The 18,124-nt window shown below is 47.3% G+C and overlaps 1 protein-coding gene across 3 annotated transcripts in view; it reads left to right on the top strand.

The window, feature by feature from the left end:
- fbxl17 (F-box and leucine-rich repeat protein 17) overlaps positions 1-18,124 on the top strand; it is a 1,158,180-nt gene that overhangs the window by 339,254 nt on the left and 800,802 nt on the right. For all 3 annotated transcript variants that reach the window (XM_072516397.1, XM_072516398.1, XM_072516396.1), the window contains one exon: positions 8,032-8,139. In XM_072516397.1, coding sequence (XP_072372498.1) covers positions 8,032-8,139 — 108 coding nt within the window. The remainder of the gene's footprint in view (positions 1-8,031; positions 8,140-18,124) is intronic.

The raw sequence follows: 18,124 nt of genomic DNA, 5'->3' as shown, positions 1-18,124 counted from the left end.
ACCTCGATGGGTGAGGAGCAGCAGAGGACGGTGGAGGCCAACAAGGTTCTGCGAGCCAAAGTGGAGGACCAGGAAAACATTTCTAAGCGGCAAAATCTGAGGATCGTGGGCCTGTCCGAAGGGGTGGAGGGCCCAAAGCCGATGGAGTATTTAGCAAGATGTTGGGGGAGGGGGAAGATCCCTCTTGGTGTGAACTGGATCGGGCTTGTAGGGCGTGGAGGTCTATACCAAAGGCGAATGAGCCGCCAAGAGCAGTGATTATTTGTTTCCGGAGGTACAGCGTGAAGGAGAAGGTCCTGTGTTGGGCAAAGCAGAAGCGGGAGGTACAGTGCGCTGGAGCTGGTATATGTATATACCAGGACGTTGCTGTGGAATTGGCGAGGGGGCGGGTTACTGTGGAGTTGGCGAGGGGGCGGGCGGCCGCCCAGTGAAGACAGCACTGTATAACAGCATTGTGTGGAACGGCATAGAGTACCCAGCTAAGTTGAGGGTGACCTACAACTTCAAAAACTTATTTTGAGACGGTGAAAGCGGCGGAGGTGTTTGTGAAGGCAGAAGGACTGGGCAGAAGTGAGAAATGGGACTGAGGATTGATCTTGGAGTGAGGGTAGTGGGGGTGGAGGAGTGTTTGTAGCTCTATTTTTCATTGCATGTTATATGTGTTAATTGAGTTGAAGTTGCCTATTTGGACAAGGTATGATTGGGATTTTCTTTTGCAATGATGGTTCTTTGGGGTTTGTGTGTTGAGGGGGATTTCTTTGTTTTCTTGGGACCGGGCTTGGGGGGTGGGGGGATTAGAGGGGAGAGAGGCATGGGCAGGGGCCTCCACACTGGCTAGCTCCAGCTGGTGGGGGGAGGGGCAGCGTTCATCAGAGCCTGGTAGAACAGGTGCGAAAAGGGCCTAGGAGGTATGAAAAGTTGGGGAGGGGACCGATACTAGGTGAGGTGGTTTTGAGAGGAAGTGGATGGGAGGATTCTGGGAGGGGGGGAGCTCATGGTAACAATGGGACGGGGCGGGCCAAGCCCAGCGGGCAGGGCCTGGAATTATGTGGATGGAGAGGGAGAGAAAGAGAGACTGCCGATTAGGATTGTTATGTGAATGTGAGGGGTTTGTTGGAGGGAGGTTTTTCAGGCTCATCTCGGGGGTAGTGCTCGTGTACTTGGAACCAGGGCACCTAGAAGCTTTTTTCGGGGGGGGGGGGGGGGGGTCGGACCCGCTCGTCGGCAGGCGGGTGCGCGGGGAGGGGGGGGGGGGAGGGGGAGGGGGGTTGCGGTAGATGTTAACCTTTGCCTCGCTGATTGCCCGGAAGTGGGTCCTGTTGGGGTGGACATTAGCTTCTCCATCCTGTGACACGGCTTGGTCACCTGTGGGCGGGTGGATTTACTTGAATTTCTTTGACTCTCAGAAAGGTGAAATCTAAGCTGAAGGGGATGAAGGAAGGGTTTCACAATTCAGGGGGCTGTTGATTATGCACCTGTGAGAATTGGTTGCCATTGAACATTAGCGCGGGGGGGGGGGGGGTGGGGGGGAAGAGAGAGAGAGGTCGGCGGTATTGTTGTCTTTGGTTACACTGTTTACGGATTGATTATTAATTTGTGTTTTTTACCTGCACTGTATGGGTGGATGTTTCGGTCTGTATATTGAGCAGGGTGTGGTTTGTGTGTGGGTGATTGTTATTGTTTTTTCTTTGGTTGTTTATTGATGAAAATGTTGAAAATGAGTAGAATAACTACATTAAAAAATTTTTTTTGAATGAGTAGAATAACTACATTTAAAAAAACTTCAGCTACAGGTCCTGCATGGTTCTGACAGGTTTCGGGTCTTTTCTTTAAAGCAGTGTAAATGCCTTTCTTTCTCAAAGCGGAGTATCCAGATAACTCTGTAGAGTAGGTATTCCTGAGTGCTAACTGGATTTGAAAATGGATTGAGAGCAGAGATAGTTTGAATGGAATAAAGATAGCAGTTAAGATCACATTGGTTAGCATTGTTTCAGGGGTAATTTTAAGCTATTTTTCTTGTGTGGTGTTCAAGATATTTTCACACTGAGTGAGTATTAATGTTTGTTTTAATATGCCATGTCCCTATTTTGTGTGAAATCACTCCTAGAACAAGGTATCCTTTCCTCGCAGTCTTACAAAATTAAAATGAAATATTGAGGTTTCTGTCCAGTATCCTAGCCACTGTTGGCGTTTGGTCCGGGATCATTTTGGAATAATATAACATGTAGGGAGTTATTTTATATCTCAGAAGTAAAGGAGACAAGATTAAACCTACTCCTGGCAAATACATATTTGTGTTAGAATGTGGTGGGCACAGTGGTTAGCACAGCCGCCTCACAGCGCAAGTGACCCAGGTTCAACTCTGACCTCGGGTGACTGCCTGTGTGGAGTTTGCCCGTTCTCCCCGTGTCTGCGTGGGCTTCCTCTGGGTGCTCCAGTTTCCACCCACAGTGCAAAGATGTGCAGGTTAGGTGGATTGCTGTGTTAAATTGCCTCTTCGTGTCCAAAGGTTAGGTGGGGTTACGAAGTAGTGGGGATTGGACCTAGGTAGAGTGCTCTTTCTGAGGGTCTTTGCAGACTCGATGGACCGAATGGCTTCCTTCTGCACCGTAGGGATTCTATATTTGTGTTCATTTTACATTTCTGTCCAAAAAATGAATAATTCTTCCTTTATATTGTCCGTGATCTGATGGGAAGAAAGCCAGTTTCAGAGGATTGGAATTCTCTGTATTAATTTACCATTGTTGAACCAACAATAAAAACACTTATTGCAGCACAGCCTAAAACAGGGCAACCACATGATGTAAAGAGAATATTAAATGTATTTTATGATAGTTGTGCCATGCACGGTAGCACAGTGGTTAGCACTGTTACTTCACAGCGCCAGGGTCCTAGGCTCAATTCCTGGCTTAGGTCATGTCTGTGTGGAGTCTGCACGTTCTCCCTGTGTCTGCGCGGGTTTCCTCCGGGTGGTCCGGTTTCCTCCCACAAGTCCTGAAAGACGAGCTGTTAGGTAATTTGGACATTCTGAATTTTCCCTCCGTGTACCCGAACAGGTGCCGGAATGTGGCAACTAGGGGCTTTTCACAGTAACTTAATTGCAGTGTTAATGTAAGCCTACTTGTGACAATAAACATTATTATTATGTAGTAATCCAGGAAACACTAAGATAAAGGTGAAACCAAATTTATTTTAACTCAAAAGTAAAGCCGCACCCGCGACGTCCAACACTACTGTCGCAGTCCAGGTCAGGGACAATATTTAAAAGGTTCGATAACGAGCCTCAGCTGGATGGGCCTCTGCCCATTACGATGGGAACTTATATTCACCAAGCCCCACAGGGAGATCAAGGAGTGATTCCTCATGATCCTCATTCATTGCCCACCCTGAAGTCCCATTGTATCTAAATAAGACATTTTTAAAAGTCAAGACAGTTTTTGCGTTTTGTCAGGGTACCTTTATCTTAGTGTTTCCTGGAGCAAATGAAAGAAAAAAAATTGGATCTCCTAATACCAGAGCTGTCAGATAACTTCCCGCAGAGTCACTTTTATACTGCCGAGATTTTGGTTCCAATTCTGAGAGGAATCCATGAGATAGCTCCAGGGTGTTCTCTGCTACCCTGGATGCTAACCCAGTTTTTTGTGGGTTAATCATTCTGCCAATGGATAAATGAGCTTGCGGTGTCAGAATTAATGGTGAGCAGAGTGTCAAGAGATCGGGCAGCACCATGGCAATAATCTCATGTATTTAAACAGTAGCATGGTAGGGCAACATTTGGCCCATTGTGTGCGCATTGAACAAAACAAGAACTATCTAGCCTCCTCCCACCTTCCAGTTCTCGGTCTGTAGCTTTGTATTTTATGGCACCTCAAATGCAGATCCAAGTATAATTTTTTTAAGATGCTTATGGTTTCTATCCCTATCATACTTTCAGACATTGAGATTTGTCCCCCACAACTCTCTGGGTAAAAATATCTTCCTCAAAACCACGCCTATCCTTCCAACAATTGTTTAATAGAATCTATACAGTGCAGAAGGAGGCCATTTGGCCCATCCATTCTGGACTGTGCCGCTGAAAGAGCACCCTACCACGGCCCACTCCCCTACCCTACCCCCACCACTCCACCCAATAACCACACCTTCAACACCATGGGGCAATTTATCATGGGTAATCCACCTAACCTGCACAACTTTGGACTGTGGGAGGAAACCGGAGCACCCGGAGGAAACCCATGCAGACACTGGGAAAATGAGTAGCCTCCACATGGATAGTCACCCGAAGCTGGAATTGACCCCGGGTCCCTGGTGCTGTGAGGCAGCAGCAGTGCGACCATGCTGTCCTAATTCCAAGTTCCCTGGTTATTAATCTCTCTACTAATGGAAATAGATTCTTCCTATCCAGTTTATAAGGCCTCTCAACATTTTATACAAATTGATTAAATTTGCCCTTAATCTGTTACTAAGGAAACCCCCCTATCCTACCCAGGTTTAGCAAACGGCTAAATCGCTGGCTTTTAAAGCAGACCAAGGCAGGCCAGCAGCACGGTTTAATTCCCGTACCAGCATCCCCGAACAGGCGCCGGAATGTGGCGACTAGGGGCTTTTCACAGTAACTTCATTTGAAGCCTACTTGTGACAATAAGCAATTTTCATAGAATTTGCAGTGCAGAAGGAGGCCATTCGACTCATCAAGTCTACACCGGCCCCAGAAAGAGCATCCTATCTAAGCCCACACCTCCACCCCAATTAGTCTTTGCTAATAGTTAAAATGCTCCATTCCTTGTACTACCCTTGTAAATCTCATCTGTATTCGTCCCACTTTGATCACATCCTTTCTGTAATGCTGTGACCAGTGCTTTATGTAATTTATACAATTTTCGCAAAAATTCCCTGCTCTTCCACTCTAGGCCTCATGCCATTGAATGCCTAGTATTCCTTATGTCTTCTTGATCATCTTATCTATCTGTCTTGTAACTTTCAGGTTCTTTAGCCATACACTCCAAGGTCCCTCTGTTCCTCTACCTTTTTCAGAATCCTTCCATTTATTGTATATTCCTTTGCCTTGTTTATTCTCCTGAAATGAGAAGATGGCTAGATGGAGCATCAATGTAATGAAGGATAGCGATGAGGATTTGGGAAAGAGTAAATTTAAAAACAGTAAGAGAAATGTCAAGGCTGTAGAGTAAAGAAAATAAGCAGAGTGAGCCTGAATGGTACAGAGAGCTTAACAAAGGTAACAGGACATCAAAAATTAGGTGATAATTGCGAAAATTATTCGAAACAAAATAGATGAATTAATAACAAATTAATATGTTTGATCTAATAACCATTATAGCAATATGGTTGCAGAATTATAAAGGTTTGAAATTAAATATTTTGGAATCCTTGACTTTAAGAAGAGATATGTCAAATGGAAAAGGAGGAGCAACTGCCCCGATATTAAAAGAAAACAACATAAATAAAAAGCATTTTGTTGTCCTGCACACCTACAGTTGCAGTTCGTACTGTGCTACAATCTCACAGGTGCGAACTGGCTTCTGGTTCATTGTTCATTTGTGAGTTCAGATATTGCCTCACCTATCAGCTAATTTTTCAAAAAACATGCATTCTTTCATGGGATATGGGCATTGTTAGCCCAAAGTGCCCTTGAGAAGGTGGTGGTGAGTTATTTTTCTTGAACTGCTGCACACCATGTGGTGTCGGTACATTGACAGTGCTGTTAGGGAGGGAGTTTCAGGATTTTCACCCAGTGACAGTGAAGGAACAGCAATACACTTCTAAGTCAAGAAGGTGTGTGACTTGGAAGGGAACGTGCAGGTGGGGATGTTCGCATGCATCTGCTGCCCTTATCCTCTAGGCAGTAGAAGTTGTGGGTTTGCAAGGTCTTGTCGAAGGAGCCTTGGCGAGTTGCTGCAGTGCATCTTGTGTATGGTAGACACTCCTGCCGCTGAATGTCTGTGGTGGAGGGATTGAATGTTTAAGATAGTGGATAGTGTGTCAAGCGATCTGCTTTGATCTAAATGGTATCAAACTTCTTGACTGTTGTTGGAGCTGCACTCATCCAGCCAAGTGAAGAATATTCCATCACACCCCTGACTTGTGCATTGTAAATGGTCAATGGGCTTTGGGGGATTGGGAGGTGAGTTACTCTCCTCAGCATTCCTAGCCTCTGACCAGCTCTTGGAACCACAGTATTTATATGATTGGTATGGCTCAGTTTCTGATCAATGGTAATTCTCAGGATATTGATGGTATGCGATTCAGTGATGGCCAGCCTTTGAATGTCAAGGGGAGATGGTTAGATTTTCACTTGTCGGAGATGGTCTTTCCCTGACATTTGTGTGGCGTGAATGCTACTTGCCACTTGTCAGCCCAAGCTGAAATGTTATTCAAGTCTTGCTGCATAGGGACATGGGCTACTTCAGTATCTGAAGAATCACAAATGCTGAATATTGTGCAATCATCAGTGAATATCTTTGCTTCTGACCTTATGATGGGGGGAAGGTCATTGATGAAACAGCTGAAGATGGTTGGGCCTTGGACACTATCCTGAGGAAGTGATGTCCCGGGACTGAGACGATAATCTCCAACAACTACCACCAGCTTTCTTTGTGCTAGGTATGACTCCAACGATTGGAGACCTGACCTCAGATTCTCATTGACCCCAGTTTTACAAGGGCTCCTTGATGGTGTATTCTATCACATGCAACCATGACGTCAAGGACAGTCACTGTCACCTCAACTCTGGTATTTGCAGCCAAGCCCAAATCTGTATTTAATTTTATTTTATTTCTACCAGGAGAGGGCATCCTGATTGATTTTGCCCTTCCCTACCCCACATACATGGACTATTTGCATACAGACCAGTGATCAAATATGGGAGCATCCAGTCTCTGTGGCTCAAAACAGTCAAATGTGGGTTATTGCAACCCCCAGCAGACTCTTTGGGGAAGTTGATCTCATGAATTTTTGATTTAAATCAGATGATCCAGTCTCGCATACTTGGTGGCTACTGTTATTATCTGATTGATTTGAGCTATGCTTCTTGTTTGCTAAAACTAGAAGAAAGAGAAGTTAAGATGTTCACTCAAGTATAAGTGAAGGGGAAGAAAGAAAACCAAGAGAGAATGGTAAAGAGCAAGGGTGTGAGCAGAAAAAAACCAGAAGCAGTCTGTCGCCTTCAATAGTTAGGCAACGGTAGTTATGATTTCAGTGATTTGTTTTGAAAGTGATTGTATATTTTAGAGAAATCTAAGGTTTTGTGAAAGCACAATCTGCTGAAATGTTCAGCGGTTTTTATTTTTTTCAAGTACTTTCTGCCCTATTCCCTTATCCCCACATGTACATGTATCTGCTGCAATTAAATTCACCAGCAATGTCATTGGGTGCAGAAGAGTATTGGTTGCTGGATCAGTATTTCAGAGCCTTGGACTAAAAGTCTGGAGAATGTGAGTTCAAATCCCAATATGCAATGAGAATATTAATTTTGTCTTGAAAAACTTGGAAATAAAGCTGTTAATGATAAAAGTGACAAAGATGCTCTTTGATAAACCCCAACTGGTTCATTAATATTGGAGGAAACCTGGTCAGGCCTCCAGTCCCACACTAATGTGTTTAACTATGAACTGGACTACTGGTGTGACCTAGCAATCCACTCAGTTTTATAAAACGTTCTCAGGGAAACAGAATGTCCAATTCACAAGCAAGCAACAAGCAAATCTTTCGGACTTTTGTGGGACCGGAGCACCCAGAGGAAACCCACACAGACACAGGGAGAACGTGCAGACTCCGCACAGGCAGTGACCCAAGCCGGGAATCAAACCCGGGTCCCTGGCGCTGTGAAGCACCAATGCTAACCACTGTGCTACTGTGCTGCCCATTTTGAATGCAATATAACAACATTTTTACTGAAATGTTCTTTCATGTGAGTTGTGCAATGGAGTTGGGTGAAACTTTTCTGGTGATGTAAATGTTGTTTTGCAGTTCCTTGAATGTTGAACTAATTTTTTTTTCATACTTCTTTCTGTGCAGGTGACAGATAAATCAGTGAAAGCATTTGCAGAACATTGTCCTCTGCTGCAATATGTGGGCTTTATGGGTTGCTCAGTTACATCCCAAGGGGTCATCCACCTCACTAGGGTAAGTACTAGCTGGTAACCACTGATGTGTTGGGTGCTCTGCTACACCGACGAACCAACACGGTTGCGAATGGTACAACTCAGTTTTATCACTAACGTATATTTACAGTGGTAAACTGGTTACTGAGGTTTGATCATAACCCTTGAATCTGTGGACCTATCCCTAACACTATCTTGGAGTGGCACTCAGCACATGGCGGATGCCTGAGTGGCTTGCTGTGAGCTCTGTGCCCTGAGCTGTCTCCTGCTGGAATGAATGGGAAGTGTCATGTTCCCTGTTTTATAGTGTGTATGCTCTTGCCTGTGATTGGCTGTGGTGTTGTGTGTGTATTGATTGGTCCGTTGATCTGTCCATCAGTATGTATGTATGTTTGCACCATGTTGTTTACCTGAATATCATGACATCCCTCCCTTTTTTACAAGAACATGTTCCCAAGTGGTTATAAATAGAGATGTGTACTGAGTGCGGCTGAATGTGCGTGTGTGCAATATCTACAGCATGTACATGAGGCTAAACTATATACAAGGGGCGATGCCGGGTGCGACATGGCAACGAGGTTGTACCATAAACAAAGGACGGGGAAATGTTGAACGACAAAACGAACTCCTGTAACGACAAGGAAGAACAGAAACATATGAACACAGTGGTATTATGAGTTCAATGTACAAACAGGCTCATATTCCAGTCTAGTAGGTGGGTGACGAATTCGGGTTGACCGCCTCAAGGGTGGGTCAGGATCCACCGGCTGAGGAATGGGCCTGGCCACGGGCGACGACGGAACGGGCATGGTGGCAGGAAGCTCCACAAAGTCGACATCAGGAACAACAGGAGGGCGTGGTACCGGTGTAAGTTCCCGTAGCGAGCGTGGAAGTAGGCGAAGAGCCCGGCGATTGCGCCTGCGAATGGAGCCATCAGGCATGCGAACCAGGAACGAGCGGGGAGCCACGCATCGGAGAACTTCAGCAGGTGCTGACCAGCCACCTTCTGATAGGTGGATGCGGACGTCGTCTCCAGGCGCCAGGGCGGGCTGATCAGTTGCCCGTGTGTCATACGCCATCTTCTGGCGAACGCGCTGCTGTTGCATCCTGTGCAGTACCGGAGCATGGTTGGTTGTGGGGACCAGAATGGATGGCACAGTGGTCCTGAGGGCGCGACCCATCAACAGCTGGGCTGGTGAGAGGCCAGTGGCTTGTGGGGCCGAATGATAGGCTAGCAGGGCTAGGCAGAAATCCGATCCGGCAGCAGCAGCCTTGCAGAGGAGCCGCTTCACGATGTGAATGCCCTTTTCCGCCTTTCCATTGGACTGGGGACGCAGAGGGCTGGACGTCACGTGTATGAAGCCATACGAAGCAGCATAGGATGACCATTCCTGGCTGGCAAAACAGGGCCCATTGTCCGACATGACAGTAATCGGAATGCTGTGGTGAGCGAAGGTGTCTTTGCAGGCCCTGATGAAAGCGGACGATGTCAAATAGTGCAGGCGTATGACCTCTGGATAGTTTGAAAAGTAATCAATGATGATTACATAGTCCCTGCTGGGCACGTGAAAAAGATCCACACCCACCTTCGCCCAGGGGGATGTCACCAGCTCATGGGGCTGAAGCGTCTCAGGAGGTTGCGCCGGCTGAAACCTTTGGCAGGTGGGGCAGTTGAGCACCATATTGGCAATGTCATCACTGATGCCCGGCCAGTATACCGCCTCTCGGGTCCTCCGTCTGCACTTCTCAACCCCCAGATGGCCTTCGTGTAGTTGGTCGAGGACCAGCTTGTGCATGCTGTGCGGAATCACAATCCGGTCCAGCTTTAGGAGGACACCATCAATGACGGCCAAGTCGTCTCGGACATTGTAGAACTGCGGGCACTGTCCTTTGAGCCACCCTCCCGTCATGTGGCGCATCACCCATTGTAGAAGTGGGTCAGCCGCAGTCTCACGGCGAATACGGGCCAGACTGGAGTCGTCAGCTGGCAGATTTGCCGATGTGAAGGCCACCTGCGCTTCGACCTGACAGACGAACCCTTCCGAATTGGGCGGTGTGCTCACTGCTCTAGATAGGGCATCCGCAATGATAAGGTCCTTTCCCGGGGTGTAGACCAGCTGGAAGTCATACCTCCTGAGTTTGAGTAGGATGCGCTGAAGGCGAGGGGTAATTTTGTTCAGGTCCTTATGTATGATGCTGACCAGGGGGCGATGGTCAGTCTCAACGGTAAACTGGGGGAGACCATACACGTAGTCATGGAATTTGTCTATTCCGGTTAGCAAACCCAGGCACTCTTTTTCGATCTGCACGTAGCGCTGTTCTGTGGGGGTCATGGCCCGCGAGGCATAGGAGACCGAGGCCCATGACGCAGTGTCATCCCGCTGTAGGAGTACCGCCCCAATGCCGGACTGGCTGGCATCAGTCAAAATTTTAGTGTCGCGAGATGTGTAGAAAAACGCCAATACCAGGGCTGTGTTGAGCTTAATTTTGAGCTCCTCCCATTCCTTCTGGTGTGCGGGCAGCCACTGGAACTCCGTGGACTTCTTGACTAGGTGGCGCAGAGCCATCGTGTGGGAGGCAAGGTTGGGAATGAACTTCCCCAGGAAGTTGACCATGCCTAGGAAGCGTAGCACTGCTTTCTTGTCTGCCGGCTGCTGCATGGCTGTGATGGCGCTCACCTTGTCTGCATCCAGACGGACCCCTGACCGGGAAATGTAGTCCCCCAGAAACTTCAGCTCGGTTTGGCCGAAGGAACACATGGCTCGGTTGAGGCGCAGGCTGTTTTCCCGTATCCGCGCAAAGACGCGCTGGAGACGATTGATGTGCTCCTGTGGTGTGGTGGACCAGATGATGACATCGTCCACTTAGACGCGCACCCCTTCGATGCCCTCCATCATCTGTTTCATGATCCTGTGAAAGACCTCGGATGCCGAGATGATACCAAATGGCATTCTGTTATAGCAGAACCTGCCGAAAGGAGTGTTGAAGGTGCACAACTTCCTGCTGGACTGGTCCAGTTGGATCTGCCAAAAACCCTTTGAGGCATCCAGTTTTGTAAAGATTTTAGCCTGGGCCATTTCGCTTGTGATCTCTTCCCGTTTGGGTATGGGGTAGTGTTCCCTCATTATGTTGTTGTTGAGGTCTTTTGGATCAATGCAGATCCGGAGCTCGCCAGAGGGCTTCTTAACACACACCATGGAGCTGACCCATGGCGTGGGCTCCGTGACCCGGGATAGCACCCCTTGGTCCTGGAGATCCTGCAGCTGCTGCCTGAGGCGGTCTTTGAGTGGCGCTGAGACCCTGCGAGGTGCGTGAATGACCGGGGTGGCGTCCGGTTTGAGCCGTATTCTGTAGGTGTAGGGCAATGTGCCCATGCCCTCGAATGCCTCCTGGTTGTGGGCGAGGAGCGATTAAAGCTGTGCCCTAAAATCTGCATCCGGGAAGTCAGATGTGCCTTCTGGAGACAGAGCATGGACCCGCTGCACGAGGTGGAGAACCTTGCATGCCTGTGCGCCTAGCAGGGAGTCCTTTGATGATCCAACTATTTCGAATGACAGTGTGGCCATGTGTGTGTTGTGTGTCACCTGGAGCTGGCAAGATCCCATAGCCGGTATAACGTTTCCATTGTAGTCGACCATCTTGCAACGGGATGGCCGAATTGGTGGTCTGACCTTCATGGCGTAGAAGGCTGACCATGCTATGAGGTTGGCGGAGACACCAGTGTCCAGACGGAATGTTATCGGTGATCGGTTGACCATTAGGGTGGCACACCATTCATCACCCGATTGATACTGTTCACTTGCAACGGCTGGTGGGTCCAGGCTGGAGACATCCGGTTCCTATCAATGACCGCAACACGGAAGGCGTCCCGGTCGTCTGTGTCGCTGGTCTGGATATCGTCTGGGCATGACTCGTAGTAAGGAGGCTGAATGGTCCGCACGTCCCTGCGTGGTTGTCGGAATTGGGGAACATTGGCAGGTTGAGCTGCTCGACAGCAGGCAGCGTAGTGGCCCATCTTGCCACAGCGGAGGCATTGTCGGTTTCTTGCCGGACATTGCCGCTTTAAATGTGCGGCTCCGCAGTTGTCGCATGTCGTGACGTCATGGCGTTCGTTGCGCCACCGTGCATGCGCAGTTCGGTCTTGCGTCAAGCGCGCCTGTGCATCATGTCCTTCTATGTCGATAGGCTTCGATTGCGGAGGCTAGGGTGAGGCCTTTGATTTTGAGGAGCTGCTGGCGTAGGGTGCCCGAGGTGACCCCAAAAACAATCTGGTCCCTAATCATTGAATCGGAGGTGGTGTCGTAACCGCAGGACTGCGCGAGGATACGGAGGTGTGTAAGGAAAGATTGAAAGGGCTCATCCTTACCCTGCAGGCGCTGCTGGAAGAGATACCTCTCGAAACTCTCGTTGACCTCGACGCTGAAGTGTTGGTCGAGTTTGAGAAGGACCGTCTTGTACTTGGTCTTGTCCTCGCCTTCCGCGAACACCAGGGAGTTGTAGACATGGATGGCGTGTTGACTTGCCATGGAGAGGAGGAGGGCGATTTTCCTGGTGTCCAAAGCGCGCTCCTTTTTGTTGGCTTCCAGGAAGAGCTGGAAGCACTGTTTGAACAGCTTCCAATTGACGCCGAGGTTTCCAGCGACTTGTAGCGGCTGCGGTGTGTTGACGGGGTCCATGGCGCAGGATGGCAGATTCCAGAGGATTCGTAGGTAGGTCCCACAGTTGCCGGGTTCCAATCCTGGTACTGTGATGTGTTGGGTGCTGTGCTACACAGACGAAGCAACACGGTTGTGAATGGTACAACTCAGTTTTATTACTAACACATATTTACAGTGGTAAACTGGTTACTGAGGTTCGATCATAACCCTTGAATCTGTGGACCTATCCCTAATACTATCTTGGAGTGGCACTCAGCACATGGCGGATGTCTGAGTGGTTTGCTGTGAGCTCTGTGCCTTGAGCTGTCTCCTGCTGGAATGAATGGGAAGTGTCGTGTTCCCCGTTTTATAGTGTGTATGCTCTTGCCTGTGATTGGCTGTGGTGTTGTGTGTGTATTGATTGGTCCGTTGATCTGTCCATCAGTATGTATGTATGTTTGCACCATGATGTTTACCTGAATATCATGACAACCACTTGTCTTAACTGTCTGTAATTACTGTCAGACCTGGGATCCGTTACACTAATTTTGAGGAAGTATAGAATGAAGTGGAACATGAAAGAATTATTGATTCTGCTGCTGCGCCACCAACACCTTGACATAATTTAAAAGTTCAGACGTTAGTTAAGCTCCATGTCTGGTAAGGACTGTTATGGACCAAATACCACTTCTCAAGAATAAAAACATAAAATGCAGGCTTTGCAGAATCTGTGGAGAGAGAAGCAGAGCTAACATTTCAGGTCATGACTGCTTCTTAATACATTTTCTCACTGCTAAAATGTATTCCATGCAGGTGTTTCTATGTTGAAATGGAAAGAGAAATACCCAGTAGCTACCTCAAATATTTTCACACAATAGATGTAAATGGGCGTTTCAAGCTGATTGCGAGATAACAAACGAAGCTTGGTTTGAAAAAGTTACTTGAGATAAATTCCACTATTATTTTGTCCGTTTAACAAGAATAAGGGGCAGTAATTTCTGTTCAGCGACTGCGATGACCCGCCATCTTATGACCCCTCCGTTGTCAATGGGGTTTTGCATTGAATGCACCCATCGCTGCCTGGAAACAAGAGGCTGGAGTACGCCGTTGGCAGGACCAAATTTTCCCACTGGCATGAATGGTCGGAAAGTTCCGGCCAAGTTGTTACTGAAGGAGGAAGACTGGAAAATTATACTTATTTTGTCTTACCACCTAGTCTGTAAGCAGAAGGTGTTGTGAATTATTTTTTAAAGTAGGTGGTAGCGTCTTCTCCCAAACCCCTGGTTTGTGTAATTCAATTTGTTAACACCCCACAGTAAATTTGTGTTATGATTAATTCATAATGTTAGTTTGTTTCAAATTTGAAACCTGGGACACACGTGTCTGCGTGCGCACACACCACACACACACCACATGTGCGCGCGTACACACACCACGTTCGTGCGCACACACACACCACATATGCGCGCACGCCACATGGACGCGCACACAGGCGGGTTAAAATGCAGGAGGTGCATTCGATTCCCATTTCCGTATTGGCCTTTCTTTTCTTCCCCTTGTTCTGGAGAGGGTATCCAGATGGTAATGACAGTATGGCCATGGGGTTAATCCTACGGGTCCTCCATTTTAATGAGGAATGTCCCCTTAGATATGTTGTGGTTGTGATTCTTTTATATCATTTTTATTACTATAAGAGAGTTTCTGTGTTTGTTGACTCTATAGCCTACTTTGGTGCAGACAAGTCTTCTATCCTTGGAAAGGAATGGTTTGGGGATGCTTTGGTCTAAAATGGGTTAGAGGAAGGAGTAATAGTGAACACCTGATTGTGGTGCGAAAATATACTTCCTTTTTCTGTGGCCTAACTAATGGCTGCAGTTAATGTTAAAATTTGCTCCTAGAATGTATGGGGCATCCATCATTCTTTCAGAAGGAAAAAGATTCCCTCCTTTTCTTAAGAAATAGAAGGTCAACATAGCCTAACTGCACAAAACTCATTTGGATCATCAGGAACATTTAAAATTGAAGTGAGATTGGGTGGGGCAGGTGTTCTTTGCATCCTTTTCATCAAGTATAATCTTATAATAATCTTTCATTAGTGTCATAAATAGGCTTACATTAACACTGCAATTAAGTTATTGTGAAAATCCCCTAGTTGCCACACTCTGGCGCCTGTTTGGGTCCACTGAGGGAGACTTCAGAATGTCCAATTCACCTAACATGACTTGTGGGCAGGACCCGGAGGAAACCCACGCAGACACAGGGAGAACGTGCAGACTCTGCACAGACCGTGACCAAAGCTGGGAAACAAACCCAGGCCCCTGGCGCTGTGAAGCAACAGTGCTAATCACTTCGTTACCGTGCCGCAGGCGGGTGGCAATCCTTAACAGTAAGAATATCCCTTTTGAGGTTAAAACTTTCATGAAGGACAAGGGAGGTAGATATTCCATTATTAGAGGCTCCGTGCATGGGGACATTGTTTCATTAATAAATATTTACGCATCCCTGAATTATTCTCTGGAGTTCATTACGAAGGAATTTTTGCATTTTGCTGAGTTGACCTTGGCTAATTCGTTCCTGGCTGGCAACTTTAACTGCCATCTGAACTCCCTGGTAGATAAGCTCCCGGTCATTAATAACACCCCACGTTGCAGGCTAGGATGTTGGCCTCGGTTTGTGAGGAGGTTGGTTATGTAGACATTTGGAGGATTTTACACACTAGCGGGACTTTACTTTTTCAGTCCAGCATCTGTCACTGGCTGTGCGGAGTCTGCACGTTCTCCCCGTGTCTGCGTGGGTTTCCTCCGGGTGCTCCGGTTTCGTCCCACAGTCCAAAGATGTGTAGGTTAGGTGGATTGGTCACGCTAAATTGCCCTTAGGTTAGGTGGGGTTACTGGTTTACGGGGATAGGGTGGAGGTGTGGGCTTAAGTGGAGTGCTCTTTCTAAGAGCCGGTGCAGACTCGATGGGCCGAATGGCCTCCTTCTGCCCTGTAAATTCTATGATTTGTCAGTGTCATACTACAATGGACGATCTTGCACTTGGTGTCCGCTTGCTGAATAGGTAGTGTTATAATCTTGGACCATGCCCCTGTCTTCTTGGAATTTTTGCTTATGGGCTCTCCATCCCCTGCTCAAGAACATGGAGGTTTATTGCCTCCCTGATAAGAGATGCATCATTCAATATGCACTTTAGAAAAGAGTTTGCATTCTTCCTGTCAATTAATTCGAGCCCAGGTATTTCCTCTTCCATTCTGTGGGAGACGTGTCAGGTTTATGCTCGGGGGCTGATTATTTCTAATGACGCTAATAATGGATGCAAGATGCTGGAGAGTCAGTTGAGGCTGGAGGGCGATTTCATGAAGGCAGAGGAGAGTTATACGAATGCTCCCAATAGGACCGTGTATGGCATCAAGGAGCCCCAGCAAAACTGGAGTCAATGGGAATCAGCGGGAAAACTCTCTGCTGGTTGCAGTCTTACCTGGCACAAAGGAAAATGGTTGTACTGTTGAAGGGCAATCATCTCAGCTGTAGGACATCACTGCAGGAGTTCCTCAGGCCCAACCATTTTCAGCTGCTTCATCAATGACCTCCCTTCCATCATAAAGTTGGAAGTGGGAATGTTCGTAGATGATTGCACAATGTTCAGCAGCATTCGCGACTCCTTAGATAATGAAGCAGACCATGTCCAAATGCAGCAAGACCTGGGCAATATCCAAGCTTGGGTTGACAAAGGCAAGTTATATTCACGCCACACAAGTGCCAGGCAATAACCATCTCCGATAAGAGAGGATCCAACCATCATTCCTTGATATTCAAGGGCAGTACCATCGCTGAATCCCCCACAATTAACATTCTGGGTGTTGCCATTGATCAGAAACTGGACTAGCTATATTAATGCTGTGGCTAGGAATCCTACAGCGAGTAACTCACCTCCTGACCACCCCAAAGCTTGTCCACCATCTGCAAGGCACAAGTTAGGAGCGTAATGGAATACCCTCCACTTGCCTGGATAAGTGCAGCTCCAACAACACTCAAGAAATTCAACACCAACTCAAGATGCACTGCAGTAACTCGCCAATGTTCCTGAGGCAACACCTTCCAAACCCACGACCAGTACCATCTAGAAGGACAAGAGCAGCATATACCTGGACACCCCATATCTTTGAGATTCCCCTCCAAGTCACTTGCCATCCTGACTTGGAAAAATATTGCAGCTCCTTCACTGTCGCTGGGTCAAAATCCCAGAACTCCCTCCATAAGAGCACTGTGGGTGTACCTACATCTCCGGGACTGCAGCAGTTCAAGAAGGCAGCTCACCACCATCTTCTGGAGCGCAGCTTGGGATGGGCAATAAATGCCGGTCTAGCCAGCGACACCCACATCCCGTCAATGAATTTTGAAAAAAGGCAGCTGAAGGAGGTTCAGTGATCCCCTCTGTGCGACTTGCGGGAGGGAAAAGGGTAAAGAAGACAGAGGAGATAAATGGAGCTTTTAGGGAATTTTATGCAGGATTATACAAGACTGGACAATGTAGTGATGTGTGGTGGGTATGAAGCATTTCTTATCGTCTTTGAAGCTCATGGAGACTTTGGAAAGCCAACGCGGGACTCTTAATGCTCCTCTTTCGAAGGAGAAAGTATCAAAGGCCATTAAGGAGCTTCAGCCGGGTAAAGCGCCGGGACAGAATGGCTTTGGTGTGAGTTTTATAGACAGTTTAAAGATTTGTTGTGAGAACCCTTGGTGGGTATATATTCTCACTCTTTTAGAACAATGTGAGGTAACCTCATTGAGACACATTGAATTCTACAGGGGCTTAACAGGGCAGATGCTGAGAGGATGTTTCCTCCTGTGGGAGAGTTTAGGACTAGTGGGCACAGTCAAAGAGCAAAGGGTCACCCATTTAAGACAGGAATGAGGAACAATCTTTTTGAGGGTAGTGAATTTGTGGACTTTTTTTTACCTCTAAGAGCTCTAGAGGTTGGGTCATTGAGTATGCTCAAAGCTGAGGTAGACACATTTTTAATCAGTAAGGGAATCAAGGGTTCTGGGGATAAGGCAGGAAAGTGTGAAAAATGTAAGAATTTCAGATATATATATTGCATTATATGTATTCAGCGCCGTAAAGGCTAAAAGCCTGGGTTAGTGTGTGTATGACTGTATGGTTTTCAAGATGAGCGAACAGTTTGGCTACAAGGGATAATTAAAGCATCGTAAAAGTTGGACTAATGGAATTGTGTTTATGTAAAGAAGGTTCTCTGGGGACTAGATATTAGACATTGGGCACGATTTCCCCCAAAAATTTCTTGAACGTTATTGTGAGCGTGTTTGGCAGGGTGTTTACCACCAGCTTTTTGTGTGAGATCCAGACCCCC

The sequence above is a fragment of the Scyliorhinus torazame genome, chromosome 9, assembly GCF_047496885.1.
Source record: "Scyliorhinus torazame isolate Kashiwa2021f chromosome 9, sScyTor2.1, whole genome shotgun sequence".
Lineage (NCBI taxonomy): Eukaryota > Metazoa > Chordata > Chondrichthyes > Carcharhiniformes > Scyliorhinidae > Scyliorhinus > Scyliorhinus torazame.
The sequence above is the reverse complement of the archived record's forward strand: the minus strand, read 5'-3'. Positions and strand labels throughout refer to the sequence as shown.